At 40.5% G+C, this 16,175-nt stretch overlaps 1 protein-coding gene, 1 long non-coding RNA gene and 1 pseudogene across 5 annotated transcripts; 2 read left to right on the top strand and 1 right to left on the bottom strand.

The window, feature by feature from the left end:
• The first annotated feature begins 329 nt into the window (after positions 1-329).
• On the top strand, positions 330-11,827 carry jak3 (Janus kinase 3 (a protein tyrosine kinase, leukocyte)). 4 transcript variants are annotated; one of them, XM_076040604.1, is made up of 24 exons: positions 332-466; positions 1,448-1,654; positions 1,806-1,923; positions 2,709-2,826; positions 3,219-3,307; positions 3,411-3,714; positions 4,751-4,870; positions 4,983-5,140; positions 5,220-5,331; positions 6,037-6,217; positions 6,371-6,495; positions 6,717-6,848; positions 6,968-7,055; positions 7,160-7,284; positions 7,467-7,605; positions 8,000-8,151; positions 8,441-8,591; positions 9,222-9,349; positions 9,486-9,675; positions 9,862-9,986; positions 10,526-10,698; positions 10,900-11,017; positions 11,111-11,224; positions 11,575-11,827. In XM_076040604.1, the coding sequence occupies exons 2-24, from the start codon at positions 1,456-1,458 to the stop codon at positions 11,695-11,697; spliced, it is 3,282 nt and encodes a 1,093-aa protein (XP_075896719.1). In that variant the 5' UTR covers positions 332-466; positions 1,448-1,455; the 3' UTR covers positions 11,698-11,827. The 4 variants fall into 4 exon arrangements, 3 of the variants coding, with proteins under 3 accessions (XP_075896719.1, XP_075896717.1, XP_075896718.1); XM_076040602.1 differs by having other exon boundaries at positions 3,162-3,307; XM_076040603.1 differs by lacking the exon at positions 332-466 and adding an exon at positions 876-884 and having other exon boundaries at positions 3,162-3,307.
• A 311-nt stretch (positions 11,828-12,138) lies between these two features.
• On the bottom strand, positions 12,139-15,753 carry LOC142897947 (N-acetyllactosaminide beta-1,3-N-acetylglucosaminyltransferase 3 pseudogene; annotated as a pseudogene).
• LOC142897948 (uncharacterized) lies at positions 13,448-14,256 on the top strand. Its single transcript, XR_012928511.1, has 2 exons — positions 13,448-13,553; positions 13,839-14,256. It is a non-coding gene; the product is annotated as an uncharacterized LOC142897948 (long non-coding RNA).
• Positions 15,754-16,175: the final 422 nt, after the last annotated feature.

The following is a 16,175-nucleotide window of genomic DNA, read 5'->3' as shown; positions in this document are numbered from 1 at the left end:
CTGTCAGCTCAGTTGAGTATACTTCTGAGCAGCTGCCGTGTTTACAATCAGAAAACAGCAAATGGTGTAGCTTCACTTTCACCAGGAGACAAACAATTTAAGGCCAACCATGAACGACAGTTAAACTACATTTTTGTAAAAATACATTTGACTTGTTGTTTTATTCACTCCAGACGACTTTAGAATATAAAGAAAGCGTGGCAGAAGTCTGAGGACCCCCAAGGAATTTAAAGTGCGTCAGATCAACTTTTTCAAAATGGTGTGTCACGTCAGTCAACCAGTCACACAATCGAACAGCTGAATTTTTTTTTTAAAAGATAAATTCTCACTTTGCACATGTCTAAATCAGGAAATCCTATTTAACTTCCTGTCAACCCACACACACACACGCAGCTGTTAAAGAAGCAGGTCCTCATTTACAGGAACAGATCATTGACACGGGCATTTCTCCCATAAAGACGTAAAGGTAACACCAAACTAATATTTTCATTGAAATCCCCCATTAAATAGTTGGATTTAGATCTGTTGTGTTGTGTTTTATTGTGCTGAAGCCTATAGCAGATGAACTCAAGCTTAATTTAGAGACTAAGAGACAGCCATGATGGAGACTATCTGTTCAAACTGTTATGTGTTTACCATCACATAACAATACTTTGAATCGATGTTTGATATATTTGTTCTTAATCTTTTGTCCTCCTGAGGACAGTGAGGAGTCTGAAAAGGGAACCTAAACAATTTCATTTGACAATGTTAATGCTCCAAAGCTTGACATATTCGGTTCCTGAGGCAGAGCGCTACATGGTCAGTTCATTCTGACGACGCAGTGGGAATTTCCACAAACAGGCTTTGTGACATTTAGTGTTTGATGGGAGGAAATCTGGCTGGTAGGTTCAGCTCTTGTTACTTGAAGGCCGAATGAAAATGAAAAGCCGCTCAGAAACTACATTCCAGATAAATCTGTTTGTATTTGTAATATCAGTAGCTTATGTTTGGGTAAATGACTCATTTTAAACACAGGAGAGGGAGTATTTCACCTCATCACGGAAGAGCTGAAGTTGTATGTGGGCCAGATCAAATTCTTTTCAAGGACGACGTTGGTTGGCTGGTTGTGTGTTCACAGTGCACAAAGATTAACCTTTCTTCAAAAAATGGTGTCTTTTTCACAGCAGGTTGTTTTCATTCTGACTGAAAGCACTGGTGTCCTATCAGCTGTCCGGATTTGCTTTTCAGCATTTCACTTTGTTTTCTTTTTTAAATCTACAAATTTAATGAGAACGTCCTCCTGACTCGTGTTCATTTTCTAGAACTTGATATTCTACCCTTCAAACCTGATTCAACGGTATATTGACGCCCAACAACGGGTCAAAACCTGAAGAATAACATAAAACATTGAAAGAACAAATTCTAACTAAAGTCACTCTTTTTGGCAACCTTATTTTTCTTTCAGACGCATTAATGGATCTGAGCGAGGAGGAATCTGCTCCTCTGGTGGTCAGAAACCGTGGAGGCAGTCAGAGTTCAAGTTCCAGCACAGGTCACAGTTTACACGTGCACCTCTGCTTTGTGCCAAACACAAAGGAAGCAACAACAATCAATATTTCATTTGGCTGCATCTCTGCTGAAAACATCTGCATCCAAGCGGGGAAGAAATGTGGTAAGTTTTGAGTCGTGAGATAAAAGACTTATTAACATAGACGTGTATATGGTAATGAGTAATGACCATGTACATTATCGTACATGCACTTAACTGTCTCAGTCTTTTCCTACTCTGCGTTCGGCCGTGACGGTTGTTGTCTCTTCTCCAGGAATCTTACCAGTCTACTTGAGTCTCTTTGGTCTGGCATCTGCTGACCTGTCATTCTGGTATCCTCCCTCACACATGTTCAACACAGAAGAAAACCTGCACGTTCATTTCAGAGTCAGGTATGTTCCAATTTCCCCAGAAGAAATCAAAACAGGGGTGCAAAATAAGAAATTGTTTTGAAAATCTAGAATTAATAATTCATTTACAAAGAACAAAATAATGTACAAATGCAGATTTGAAAATTCTCAAACACATTTTTTTTTTTTATAAAATGCAGTTACAAATCCCTAAAATTAAATTATTTTTAAAATCTGACAGATCTGACAGATGGATTTGCTCGAGTGAGTTCATTAGCCCATCAGCTTTTTTCAAAAATAAGTTGGCAGGTTTGATTCTCCTCCTCCATCCCCGTGACCCTGAGCACGGACGAAGCTGGTAAATAGTTTACAGTTCAGGTTTTGAAAGAAGCATTTAAAGGTGACATGTCGTTTCACCACTAGATGACACCAAGAGATGGCGCTAGCTGATTTCCTAGATGTCCTCAGGTGATTGCCTCATTGTCAGCTGAGTGTCAGTTACCTCAGGTGAAAACTGACACTGACACTGGGCAAACAAGGAAATAATAATAATAATAATATTAATAATACTAATAATAATAATAATAATAATAATAATAATAATAATAGATATAACAAGAAGGTATAGGAAGCCAGCGGATATCCCTTTTTATAAATACAAACGAAATAAATAAAATAGACAATTTCTATTTTTAACTGTGTAAAAAAATTAGATTTATTTTATTTTTCTGGAAAAGAAAATCAAATGTCAACATAAAAACACAAACGTCAAAGAATGTCAGGTTTGTGCATGTCTCTCTTTGATGCATAAATGACTTTTGTGCTAGGTTTTTCTTTGGAAACTGGTTTGGTCCAGAACCAAGAGCATCATACCGTTTCAACCTGACCAGGGACAGAACCAGCACAGTGCTCGACTACAACGGCATTGACTATCTATTTGCTCAGGTATTTTTTACACTGTCGTATGTCAAATTTTTGGCTTGGCTCATGGCTATTTCTAAAAAGTCTCTTTAAATGTTGTTAAATATGTCCACAGGGAAAGCAGTAGTGGCAGCAATCCTTGTAAACAGTCTTGGATAGAAGCAGGGACAGAGAAGCACTGACTAGACTACAGCTGAGTTTATTGAGCGGGCAGCAGCAGACTGCCCACCTCCCTGCTAGAGGGCGCTGGTATTCCACTCTGTCCGTAACTCCTCTGAATGCCAGAGAGCTTTGTGCTATTCCATGACAGCGTTGCTATCTTCTTTGAATGCTTTTTTTTTTTTTTTTATGTTTGCCAGCTTCGCAGTGATTTTATTGCTAGTGAAGCAGGATCATCTCCCCCTCTGAGTGCCCAGGAGGAATGCCTCGGGCTTGCCGTGCTGGACTTGTGGAGGATGGCCAAAGAACGGCATCAGAGTGTCAAAGAGCTCTGCAAGACCGTCAGGTGTCACTTTACCCCAAACCAGACGTTTCAGTTGGTATTTTGTTGGACAGACTTTTGCCTCCTCCTGATATTTGTGTCAAATGACAAATGGTCTTCCTTCCAGCTACAAATCATGCCTTCCACGGTCACATCGCATGGAGATACAGAAAAGGAATCTGGTGGATCGTTATCTAATCAGACACACCCTGAAGCATTTCCTAAAGAAGATTGGCAGCTGCTCGGTGGACGAATACAGCCTGAAGCTAAAGTACCTCATAGAGCTGACTGGCATCATACCCACTTTGGGGAGCGAAACCTACCATGTGAACACATCTATTGACCATTTGAAGTCAGCTTTTTCTTTTGTGCGGGTCAATGGAGAAACTGGAATTCAAACCAGCAGCAGTAGTCACACCGATGGCGCTCTGGTGAGTAACATGTACTCCGGAGGAAGTATTGTCAAAGTTGCTCTCTTTGGCGCCAAGTGTCGACAATAATTCAACTTCGTACAGATCTTTAACTGCTTTGCTCTTGGGTTTTTCCACGCTCAAGTGTTCAAGCTTTTGGATTTGAGCTTGGCCTTTTATTCAATGAACAGAAACAAAACCCAAAGAGTTTCTCTTAACAAAACATAAAGCTTTATATTTCATCAGTGTGATGACGATAAAGCTGACAAAATAAAAAAATAAAAAAGACCAGGACTTGGTTTCCAGAGGCAGCAAAATGGCTGCACAGTACAAATATCACTGCGAGGGCAGGACAAAAGCTTTTAAGTGTACTTTGGAAGCCTGTGATAATTTGAGTTCCAAAGACACAGAGCAACAGGTACATAAGATAAGATAAGATAAGATAAGATAAGATAAACCTTTATTCGTCCCACGACGGGGAAATTTAGGTGTTACAACAGCCAGAAGATAGGGCAAACAAGAATAAAGTGAACAGAGCGTATAAAAATAACCGAATAACCTAAAATAGTGCAAAACAGTATAAAGTAAAAAAGTAAATAAACAAGAGCCTGTACAGAGAAAAACAGTGAAAAATATGCGCAGCTGAGTAATTATTGCACGTTATAAATAGATGGAGGGTTATTGCATTTAGTCCGGTTTGGGGAGGTTATTGGTGCATTCACCTTAGCATAAACTATTGGTGCAATTGAGTTCACAAAAAGAGTCACAGTAACTATGACAAAACGACAATAACATTCCACTGAACCAGTAATCAGAAAGCAACAGCACAAAGAAGATTTGACAAAAAAAAATTCACTCAATAGCTATTTTTAGCCGTTGAGTCTTCAAAAAACAAAAACAAATGGAAACTCTCCTAGTAGACAGAGCCTGCTGTACAAGCAAAGCCAGTTCTGAACAGCACACCTTAACAGACACCTTCAGATGACAGCATTCAACGGTATTATCTGTCACACATTTGAACTTTGCACACCCATAACAGCCCTTTTGCTCTTGGCAGTGGCAGACCATCTGTGACTTTAACGAAATCACAGACATCAGCATCAAAAGGATCACCCATGAAAAGCTCACCCACGACAGCAGGATGGTGACGATAGTTCATAACGATGACAGATTATTGGTAGGTGGACTGTCAAAAGTAAAACTCCCACAATTTTATATCTTTTATACGTTGCGCTGCGATGCTTCTTTGCAACACGCCACCCTCCATTCATTCTCAATCTGTGCTCCAGGAGGCAAAGTTCCAGAGTCTCAAGGAAGCACTTTCATTTGTGTCGCTTGTGGATGGCTACTTCAGACTGACCACAGACTCAAGCCACTACTTCTGTCAGGACATCGCTCCGCCGAGTTTGCTAGAGGGCATCAGGAACCGCTGCCATGGCCCAATCACGCAAGTCACTCCGATGAAAACAAAATTGCTACAATACTCCTCACATGATTGTGTGAAATGACCTTCCATCTTTAATCAGATCAGAGCTGGCAGTCAACAAGCTGAAAAAGTCCAGAGTCAAGTGTGACACCTTCCTTCTGCGACAGAGTCCAAAGACATACGACAACTTTTTCCTCACCGTTTGTGTTCAGGTAGCCTCACGGCGGCAGTAGGAGCAGTAGAACTTTAGGACGTTGATGTTCAATAGCAGACAAATGGTGATGTACCAACAAACGTGAACATGGCCGCTTTTTGGCGGCAGCCAGGACTTCAACAGATAACAAAGAAATACACTTTCTCTGACCCAATTCTTGAAGAAACATTTAGAGAGTTTTAACAAGTGTTAGTCTTTTTCGGGAAACACAACTGTGGAATTGTTATGATTCAATGTTTATTCTGAACTGCAATACCACGTCATTATGTTTTGTTCAGTTACCACTGTTCTTTCTCGCCCTATTACCCTCCCCATTTTTAAAAAAAATTTTTTTTTGTTCACCCTGTTTCTCCATCCCTCCCAAGAACTCTGCATTTGACTGAGTGAACAAAAAAATGATTAAACTTGAACCAACCTGTCAGCCCCAATTTGGCTTTAAGCTCTGACTTTGTAAAACAAGTCTGGCAAGGATTACAAAGACAGTCAGAGGCATTCCTTCTTGACATTACTGTCAGAAAAGGGTTAGAGGGTGGGGTGAGATTTCAGAGTTGCAGTCTAACTGATCACTTGTGGTTGTCTACCTGGCACAGCAGATGGATCGGCCATTTGTCGAGTGGGCAAAACCTGTCTGAACTGCACCTCAATTTTCTACTGTTAACCACATGCTTTCCCTTTTCTATAATCTTCTTTCTTTTTTTTATAGACGCCTCTTGGACTTGATTATAAAGACTGTCTCATTGTCAAAAATGAGCATTACAGACTATCCGGTGTCCATAAATCATTTTCCAGCTTGAGAGAGCTCACCAAGTACTACCAACACAACAAGCTCTTATTGGCTGATGTACCAGCAATGTTGACCTGCTGCTGCCCACCCCGACCTACAGGTATGAGGCTGGTGTGCGCAGTCATGATGTTCAAACTGGGATGAAAGTCAGATTCTGTTGATAGAGCTCAGGTGTGTGTGTGTGTGTGTGTGTGTGTGTGTGTGTGTGGCTCCAGGTATGTTGTTGTAAAACACTCTCTTTCGTTTACTATAGAACTCACAAATCTAATCATCATACGGAACAACAGCTCGGCAGAAGCCCGAGGGTCACCCATCATGAAACAGACAAAATTCAATCACATCCAGTTCCAAATGATCAAATATGAGGAGCTGAGATGGGTGAGTGTGCACAGTGGCCAAAAACACTGCTCATGTTAGTACACATTGAGCTCAACACATGGAGCTTGACACAAGCAATTCACAGCTCTTGCAAACGCTCTCAGTATTTCATTGAGTTACCATAGACAGTCATTCCATAGTGGATTACCACAATACCGTAGTACTGTATTATATGATGGATGCAGCAAAGCCCTTGTGTGCTTGTTTTTTCTTCCTGCAAGGAGGAGAGTCTTGGGCAAGGATCCTTCACTCGGATTTATAAGGGCTACAAATCAGAAGTCCGTGATGGAGAGAAACATGAGACAAAGGTTTTCCTGAAAGAGCTTGACTCTATTCACAGAAACCGGTGGGAGGTGCGTCTAATGCAAAATAACATACAAAATATTATGCTACACTTCTGGGGCCAACTGCACACTACAACACCAGTGAGGTCTAACAGAGTTGACATTTCTCTTTTTTTAACGTCTTGCAGTCATTCTTTGAGGCTGCCAGCCTGATGAGTCAAATATCGCACAAACACCTCTTGCTGGTCTATGGCATGAGCGTTAATGGAGTAAGAAGTAGGTCTGCGTCAAACTGCTGCCACTATAGTTCCATATGTACATATGCATACAACCCAGTGTTTTCCCCGGAGTGCTAACCTTGTTGTCTCGATGACTTGCAGACATCATGGTTCAGGAGTTTGTTGAGCATGGGGCCCTTGACCTCTACTTGAAGAGAGAAAAATCGGTGTCAGTAAGCTGGAAACTGGAAGTTGCCAAGCAGCTTGCGTCCATGCTGAACTTTCTGGTAAGATACGGATGTGGAGAGTTAATCACAAAAAATAGATTAAACACATAGGGTTTGCATAGTTAATCTCTCATACTGTTGAACAACAAAAGAATTGATGAGTACCTGTATCTGGGTTGTGGAACTGTCATAGATAAAATAAATAATCGTCCACCCTTTTTGTCAACATGGTGGCTCTGCAGGAGGAGAAGAACATTGCTCATGGTAATATCTGTGCAAAAAATTTGCTACTGGCCAGAAAGGGTGATTCATCACTAGGTTGCGCTCCATTCATCAAGCTCAGTGACCCTGGCATCAATTTGGCAATGCTGGGGAAAAATGGTAAGTCTCAGATAGTCTTTAAACCATTCGAGGTATCCAATGTACTTACAGCCATGGAAGGAGTTTATAAAACTATTTGTGTCATATTTTGATAGGGTGAGTTTATGACACTTTTATTTTTATCATTGAGATTGTTTAATAAGCTTAACTTGATAACACACCGATAAGGTTGCTTTACACCTGCCAAATACATCTTATCTTTCACTGTCCATAAAATACGACAATGTGCGGCATGGGGAAAACCAGGCAAGCATGCCAAACTATAAAACAAAAGGGAAAAAGATAGAATCAAAGGCAAAAGAAATTTGAGCCTGTGTCAGAACAAGAAGATAATCATTTTTACACTGAACTCTAGTCTGCAGGCTGCTCATGCTCATGTGTCTTTTTTGTGCAGTGATCCTGGACAGGATCCCCTGGGTGGCCCCAGAATTGCTAGACACCTCAGACAACCTGACTTTGGAGTGTGATAAATGGAGCTTTGGAGCCACGCTGTGGGAAATCTTTAACAGTGGCAACAATCCCCTGCAAAACTGGGATTTGAAGCGGGTACTCTGACTTTTTTTTTTTTCTTCCTGTTAACTGTTTCAGACCGCAAATGGTGGTAATCAAAGGACTCAGCCATATGTGTGCTAAGGCTTTATTGAAGATATCGACATGACATTTTACTTTTTTTTATTGTATGCTTTACAATTACTGGGCTTATTTCTACTAGATCCACGTGTGCGGATGTTGAGCTGAGGTGGTGCCATCTGGCACCTGCTCTTTATGTAAATATAATTTAGCAAATTAACATATGACTCATCAACATATATATATTTTTTTTTTAACTGTATAGAAGGAACAGTTTTACAAGAATCTCCAGCAGCTGCCTCTCTCTCAGTGGACAGAACTTGCGGAACTCATCTCTCAGTGTATGGATTACCAGGCAGACTTCAGGCCCTCCTGTCGCGCTATTATCCGTCAACTCAACAGTCTAATCACTTCAGGTAATTGCACAACCCAGCTGACAGTGGCGGCACAGCACGGCACTGTGTTGTAGTCAAAGTCACAGTACACATTGACCTGTGGTTTAGGCAAATCATCAGTCTGCTTGTGAAGCTGGATAAAAATAGACCCAGGAAAGGTTCAGTTGCTTTAAAAATGATGGACCGATTAAAGTAAAAACAAACAAACTACTCATTCCACCCAGGAACACAGATCAACAGTCAGAACCAAACAGAATATAATTTATAAATAACAATATATCAAATAACTTTAAAATGGAAACCTCAAGAAGTATTTAATTAAAGACAGATATTGTTTCTTCCCAGACATCCCTTATTCCTTACCTGCCTATCACATGGAGGACCACCATCATCTACCTTTTTTTTTTTTTTCTTCTTCTACTTGGGTTTTCAAAGGCAGTTGGCTTAAGTTGCATTACTGCTACCTCCAGGAATTGATTTTGCTCTTATATTCTCATTAAAAGCTTCATTCTTGATGGAAAGTCCAGTAGAAGGGGCACTGAATGCTGTCGAACAGAAGGGAAGAAAAGAAGTTGTCAGCAAAAGCAGAAACAAGTTTGCAATGTTAATTATCCTGTTTAAAAAATCAATAAAGCAATTGTTTCATTGCAGACTATGTCATACTTCATGCTGCTGAGTCAGTCACACATAGCCCAGCTTGGAGAGATGTCAGACCTGATAACGAGGACCAGATATTGTTTGAGGAAAGGCACCTGCGCTATATCTCACCCCTGGGAAAAGTAAGGTTTGGCCTAGGAGGCAGCAAGTACACATGAGAGCACTTTAATAGCAGCCATAATGGAAAATACATAAACAGTGATGTGAACATATGTGTGTGCCACCATCAACCACTAACACGGTATAAATCTTTTATAGGGAAACTTTGGCTGTGTCGAACTTTGCCGTTATGACCCACTGGGTGATAACACAGGCGAGTTGGTTGCTGTGAAGAAGCTGCAGCCCAACAAACAGGCCACAATGGAGGACTTCAAGAAGGAGGTCAAGACACTCAGTGTTCTGCACTGTGACTACATTGTCAAATACAGAGGTGTCTGCTACAGCACAGGTAATCAGAGGCCTCACTGAGTTTCAAACTGGAGGCCGCGGTCTAGCTCCCACACAAGAGAAGACTTTTTTCAGGAATAAAAATGACGAAAAGAAAAGGAGGATGATTACTGAAGGATGTCTTGGAGTGAGGCTTAAATGAGCTAAAGAAATACTATCACGTATGGGTTGTCTTCCCTGAATGCAGGGCGCCTCACTATGAGTCTGGTGATGGAGTACTTGCCCCACGGCAGCCTGATTGGCTACTTGGAGAAGAACCAATATAAAGTCAACACACAACGATTGCTGCTGTTTGCTTCTCAGATTTGTAAGGTAAGGGTTGGAGACACAAGCCAAGACGTAGATGAAACAAGGCACAAAAACAGTGGCCATGTCCGAGACCACAGCTATGGTAAACACCAAAATTAACAGTGGGACATCGATGTGCCCAGTCTAGGCATTCTTTGGCACAGCATGAATGAGGCCACATCCTGCCCCGGTCTCAAGCAGCCACAGAAACTAGGCTATTCAAGTGAAGCACCAGGTCTAGCAAAGCATCATCAGACATTGTATTCCTTGGCCTCACCGTTTTGGAAGCAGTTTGTGTGCTTGAGAGAGTAGTAGCCCGATTCACGAAGGTGACGGACCCGCTCATACACCAACAGCATTTTCAAAAGAAATAAAACAAAATACAGAGCATGTCCAAGTGTGTTGTGAATTTACCAACGCACTTGAGATTCACAGTTGTACAACTGCGTTTGTCTTGTAAAATTAGTAAAAGGAAAAAAAAGTTTTATGCAGCTTTATCTTTAATCTCTGAAACCTGTTACTCTGTTTTACCATTATTTTTCAGCTGTTTTTAATTCTTTCAGGGGATGAAGTACCTGCAATCGCTTCGCTACGTGCACAGAGACCTCGCAGCCAGGAACATCCTTGTGGCTAGTGAGTCACTGGTGAAAATTGCAGATTTTGGCCTCACTAAGATTGTTCCTTTCGACAAGGAGTATTACAGGGTCACACAGCCTGGAGAGAGCCCCATTTTCTGGTACTTTACCTTGTGTTTCCATCTATGGTCTATTGCAACAGATGTCATTAAAAATGCTCAAGCGCAACATTTTTTCTTTGTTCAGACCTAAATTGGAGAATATGCATGAAATTTTCATGCATTTGAAAATGTTTCATTGAGCGTATTGCGATAGATTGTTGTCTGAGAATGAGAAAAAAAAAATATCTTCATGTTCTCCAGGTACGCTCCAGAATCCATCAACGATTCCAGGTTTTCCCACAAATCTGATGTTTGGAGTTTTGCGGTCGTCCTTCATGAGCTCTTTTCCTACTGTGACATGAACTCCAACCCAAAAAGAGTAAAATTCTTTTTTTTTTTCTCCCCCCCCCCCCGTACACACAGACAATACTAACTGAACTGTGATTCACCTTTCAATAATGTTTTATTTCAGCTTTGCATGCAGCAGATTGGACATAATGTGCAGAGTCCATCTATTTCAATGCATTTGGAAAATATTCTCAGGAATAACTGGAGATTACCAGCGCCTCAAAACTGCCCACCCAAGGTTTGTTTGCTCTATGCTCTTGATCAAATGCGTAGTTTGGAGAAATTTTTATCCTATCTATAATCGAAAGGATTTTTACTGTTTTTTCCCTTTACAGGCAGAATCTATCTTACATTGACTTTGATCAGTGATAAATTACATAGTCACAATAGTTTAAATGTACAGCAACATTTTTTCAAATACTATTTAACATTTTTGGGTTTGCATTACATCCTTTTATAAGGCCAATTACTGTAATAATTGCTATGGTCTATATTATCAATGTATTTATTTTTTCTTTAAAAACAGAAACCAAAAACTCAACATCCTCACGCCAAACAAATGATACGATGTCTCTCTTTTGCTTTCAGGTGTACAGTTTGATGAATGAGTGCTGGGCATTTAACGTTGAGGAGCGGCCATGTTTCTCTGTCCTGGAAATCAAACTCAAAAGCATGATGCAGGAGAAGAGGGACAATGGTCACGACTACTAAAAGACAATATGAATGGAATAGAAAGTTCCAGTTTTTGAGTTGGGGAAACAGACAAAGAACCCAAAAGAAACACCAAATCAAAAAGCATTTGCATGGTGATTGAATTACAAATGATTGATGTGGAAAGTGGCCCGGACCTGGGACCTTTCTGTGTGGAGTTTGCATGTTCTCCCTGTGTCTGCGTGGGTTCCCTCCGGGTTCTCCGGCTTCCTCCCACACTCCACAAAAAAAGCATGTGAGGTCGATTGAACATTCTAAATTGTCCGCAGGTGTGCATGTGAGTGTGAATGGTTGTTAGTGTGAACTGGCCACTTGTCCAGGGTGTCACCCTGCCTTCGCCCTAAGACAGCTGGGAGAGGCTCCAGCAGAGCCCCGTGACCCTGAATAGGAATAAGCGGGTATAGAAGATGAATGAAGGAATGAATGATGTGGAAAGTGGCATTATTGTCATGTTTTTTTAATTTTTAATTTTATCCATTCCTTACATTACATTTGAAATTTTTTGTGAATTTGTCAGTCTGTCGCAGAATGTTACAAGTTTTTTCTGAAGCCTGAATGCATCTCTTCCCATGTGTTCCCATGTTCCCCAAATCATGCTTTTTTGAGTGTAAGACAGACAACAAGACGTTTTGTCTCATAAACACGCGCGTGTGTGTGTGTGTGTACGTCACAACATTTGTATGTGCATTTTTCAGTCACTCTAACCTAGAATTCATCATTTTCAGTTTGGTTGGCAGTGTTTCGTAATAGGTATGTGGCACTTTAGATCAGGTTCAAATATTCTACTCCACATTAAGTACATATCTGGGGGTAGGAATCTGTGTACCAGTAAAATGTCTTTATATAAACAAGGGTCATATGGATCCAATTTCTTGGAGGGGATGCTGAGTCCTAAAGTTAGGAAGCCTAAATGGGATGTTGGACCAAGTCCGGCTTTGTGCAGACACATTCCCATATAAGCATCATCAATTGGATGAAGGATAATGGAATGAGACATGTTGCGTATGACTGCAGCTGTGTAACCAGACAAAAGATAACCACCACCACCACAATATGGGGGATAAGTATTTGATTCCTGCACTTGAACTGGAACATAGTACTTGCTCTTTTTCCACCGAACAGGGCCTAGGCTATCAAACACAAAGCCTGTATAGAGGTGCCTGTTTCCATTATTGTCATTAAGGCTTTGGAGATACTCTACCATGTTGTTTGTATGAGCAAACACGTCATCGTCACCATTTAGCAGAAACTGAACATTTGGACAGCTTTTATCCGTCCACTCCATGAAGAGCACCTGCTTCAAAGTGAGGTTGAAAAATGTGTCTTTAAAGTCCCATTGGATGATATCATTGTGCTCCCGCTGCTCCACCTCCAGTAGTTTATTCAGTCTGATTTTCTCAAATCCATCGCCTGTTGTCCCCAAGATGAAAATCCTCCGGACCCAAAGATCACTGATTTGTCTTTCTTTAGCCCAGGTTTTGCGCAGCACCTCTCTGCGTTCGTAGTTGCCAGGAGAGCTTTTGATGACCAGCAGGAGAAACACGTTCCCAGATTCATCAGCTCCTCCGCATTTGTCCGTGGGGTCCAGAAGCAAGGGGAAATGGCGACAGTGTCGGTAGTACAGAAAGTCTTTTATATTAGCAGGAAGAGAGTCAAAGCCTATGATGTTAGCAGCTGATACATTGTGTTTGCAATCTTCCCAAACGAATGTGCCTTGGGTTGATTGGCTCATCTGACTGTCCCTTGTGACATCCTCCTCCATGCGCTTTGCTCTTTTGTGCGTAATGAGGTGGCGAACCAACAGACCCAAAATTACTGCTATCAAAAATGTTTTCAATATGATCTTTTTTTTCATTGTTGAAATCTGGCTGTGGGAATAAAAAGAAACAGAAATTTCACATTAGAACAGCTGTGGAGGTTGCAGCCTTAAATAATCCTGCACAAATAACAAATTACAGTTAACAAAAATGAGAAAAGAGGAAACAGAGGCAAGACAAAGACAATCTGTTATGTTTTATGAATTAATACTTCAATTATTATAAGCAAAGGCTTGTTTGTGGATCTGAAAGAGAGGTTGTTGCGTGGGGACCCGAGTTGCGACCCGGAAGCGAACACAGCGGACTTGAAAGGTAATTAAAGAGTTTACTTACAAGGAGCAAAGCAACAACTACTGTAGTAATCGAACACTGGAAACAAGGAGTCGCGAGGAAAACCTTACATGAGACAAATTTCTGTAAGTCAACAGGGAACTCCCCAGATCACAAACCAACAGAGAACCCTTGACAGAGATGAACATTTGTGCTAGTCTAAAAAAAGAAAAATATAAACGTAAGAAATGTATCCAACTTAAGAACTATTGTTATGACTAATACTTTTAATGGGTGTTAAATAGACAATGTGGTTCTTTCATTGCATTTTTAGCATTTGAAAACATTGCAATAGAAAGAATAATTTAGGGCTCTTTCATTGAGTGAAAGAAAAAAGGAAAATGAAATTTTCTCACACAAGGAATACCTGAAAGACACACAGATATCACTTTTCCATATCTGCATATTGATATCACTTTGTTAAATGAGTTGGCCAATAAAATACAAAACACATCAATAAAATCCAGCGTTATCTAGGTTTCCTTGGGGTTGTTCTCTTAAGTCGGTCTTCATTGCATTGCCCGCAGTCTTATATTTGAAAGCTATTGGCTTTTCACTGTACTACTACTACTAAGGGTTAGAACAGTACAGTCGACAATAAATGAAAATATTCCTTTGAACGCTGAGTGTATCAGTTTTTGTTGCATGACGTTTGTTCTCTAACAAGGTCTTTGTCAAACCAAAACTAAAAGTTTGTTTACTTTTAGTAAACAAACTTTTTACTTTGAACACTAACAGTACTGGCTGTTTGAGATAAAAACATTACCTGACAAAATGATTCAGGTTTTACGCGCCACAATTGTGAGATTTTGTTTCAATAAATTGTTAAAACTCTTGGATGTGCTGAGAAAGAGTTTTAAACCCTGTGATTATTTTTCAGCTGATGTATTTTGTTGGCATGTTGCTAGGGAATAGTCAAAGTCATAGTTTTTGATGTCAAAGTCTTTGTTTAAGTCATCCACACCACGTGAAGCAAAGATTATTTTTTTTTTCCAGACAGTGAAAGCCAACAGGCAAAGACTTCCTGAGATCAGGAGCGTTTTGGATGTGGTTCTTCTCATTGTTTTATCACAATCTACAGAAGAAACAAAGGTGGGTTGTAAAGTAACACATTGTCAGAATCTTTGTGAAGTCTAAGTGCACAAATACTCATTTATAGTTTATATTCTAGTTTTGCGTAGGGCTGGTGGAGGCTTGGGCGGGCCTGAAAGTTAATGCTGATATATGGACAATGCAATGACCTGTTGTATGACATCACATAGTGATGAAAACATCAGACTCTGATAAGGCGCAGTAAAGATGGTTTTGCAGATGATATGTGCTCGTTTCTTCTGTTTGTTTGTTTGTTTTTAATTGTAATAGCGTCGCCTCAACAAGATCAATTCCAACCAGTCTGGTATTGTTTAGTAATGAAAGGTACAACCTTTAAGTGTGTGTGTATGTGTGTGTGTGTGTGTGTGTGTGTGTGTGTGTGTGTGTGTGTGTGTGTGCTGTAAACTTTTTATCGTAGACACTGAGAGTGTTTACGAACTGCGAAATGTTTGACATTCCAATGGGTTCAAAACAATACGAGTCTGCGGGTAATTTGTGTTGTTTTTATGACGCTATTACAGTTTAAAGCCGGGGGGGGGGGGTGAGGGAACGTGCGAGTATCGAATATGAAACTAATTTCACCTCGCTTTGGAGAAACGAGACTGTTCATACGCGTAGTAATAAGTTTTTAGTTGTTGTTGTTTTCCAAAAAGGGGGCGTGCCTCAAAAAACGCGGCGACGTACTTACCGTTGCGTTTTAATCCCCAGAACGATGCAGTATTGCCCGTAAAAGTAAAAGAAACCAAAAAGTTGCTTTCAGAAACGAAACCAAACTGTTTCTTCTTCTTTGGTTTTCACGTCCAGGTGATGCAGCCGCCCTCTACTGCACGCACTAATCATGGTCACAAATTCAAGCGGGTCTTTGAAAGGGAACTGGTGTAAAGGCGTACATTGTTATAACCTATAGCGTACAGAGAGATACAAGTTCGGTGTAAGGTAAAAAAAAAAAAAATACAATTATCATCCAAAACATGCCTCAGGCAACAGGTACTGGCCGAGCAAGTCGTGTCTGCTGATATGCAAATCCGTAAAAGCCTGTTTTTCCTCTTGCATACCTGTTGCACAACAGCCAGATGACAGCAGGCTTGTTTCTTTCCTCCTTCACTGTTTGCTTCAAACACATCTTAACAAAACAGTTTGTTAAGATCTGTTTGAGGATTTTATTTATTTTATCCTTCCTCCTTAATCTGGAAGTGGAAAGAATTAAAGACCTAAAATCCCTGTCTGTCAGAATGAGGT

This window comes from Nelusetta ayraudi, unplaced genomic scaffold, assembly GCF_046127955.1.
Source record: "Nelusetta ayraudi isolate G7.1 ecotype Tasmania unplaced genomic scaffold, CSIRO-AGI_Nayr_v1 ptg000062l, whole genome shotgun sequence".
Classification (NCBI taxonomy): domain Eukaryota; kingdom Metazoa; phylum Chordata; class Actinopteri; order Tetraodontiformes; family Monacanthidae; genus Nelusetta; species Nelusetta ayraudi.
This window is presented reverse-complemented; position numbering and strand designations above follow the sequence as displayed.

Coding starts and splice junctions, on each gene's coding strand:
- jak3 (XM_076040602.1), top strand. CDS start 1,456: ATGGATCTGAGCGAGGAGGAATCTGCTCCTCTGGTGGTCAGAAACCGT. Junction 1,655..1,805: donor CCAAGCGGGGAAGAAATGTG/GTAAGTTTTGAG, acceptor TCTCTTCTCCAG/GAATCTTACCAGTCTACTTG. Junction 1,924..2,708: donor CACGTTCATTTCAGAGTCAG/GTATGTTCCAAT, acceptor CTTTTGTGCTAG/GTTTTTCTTTGGAAACTGGT.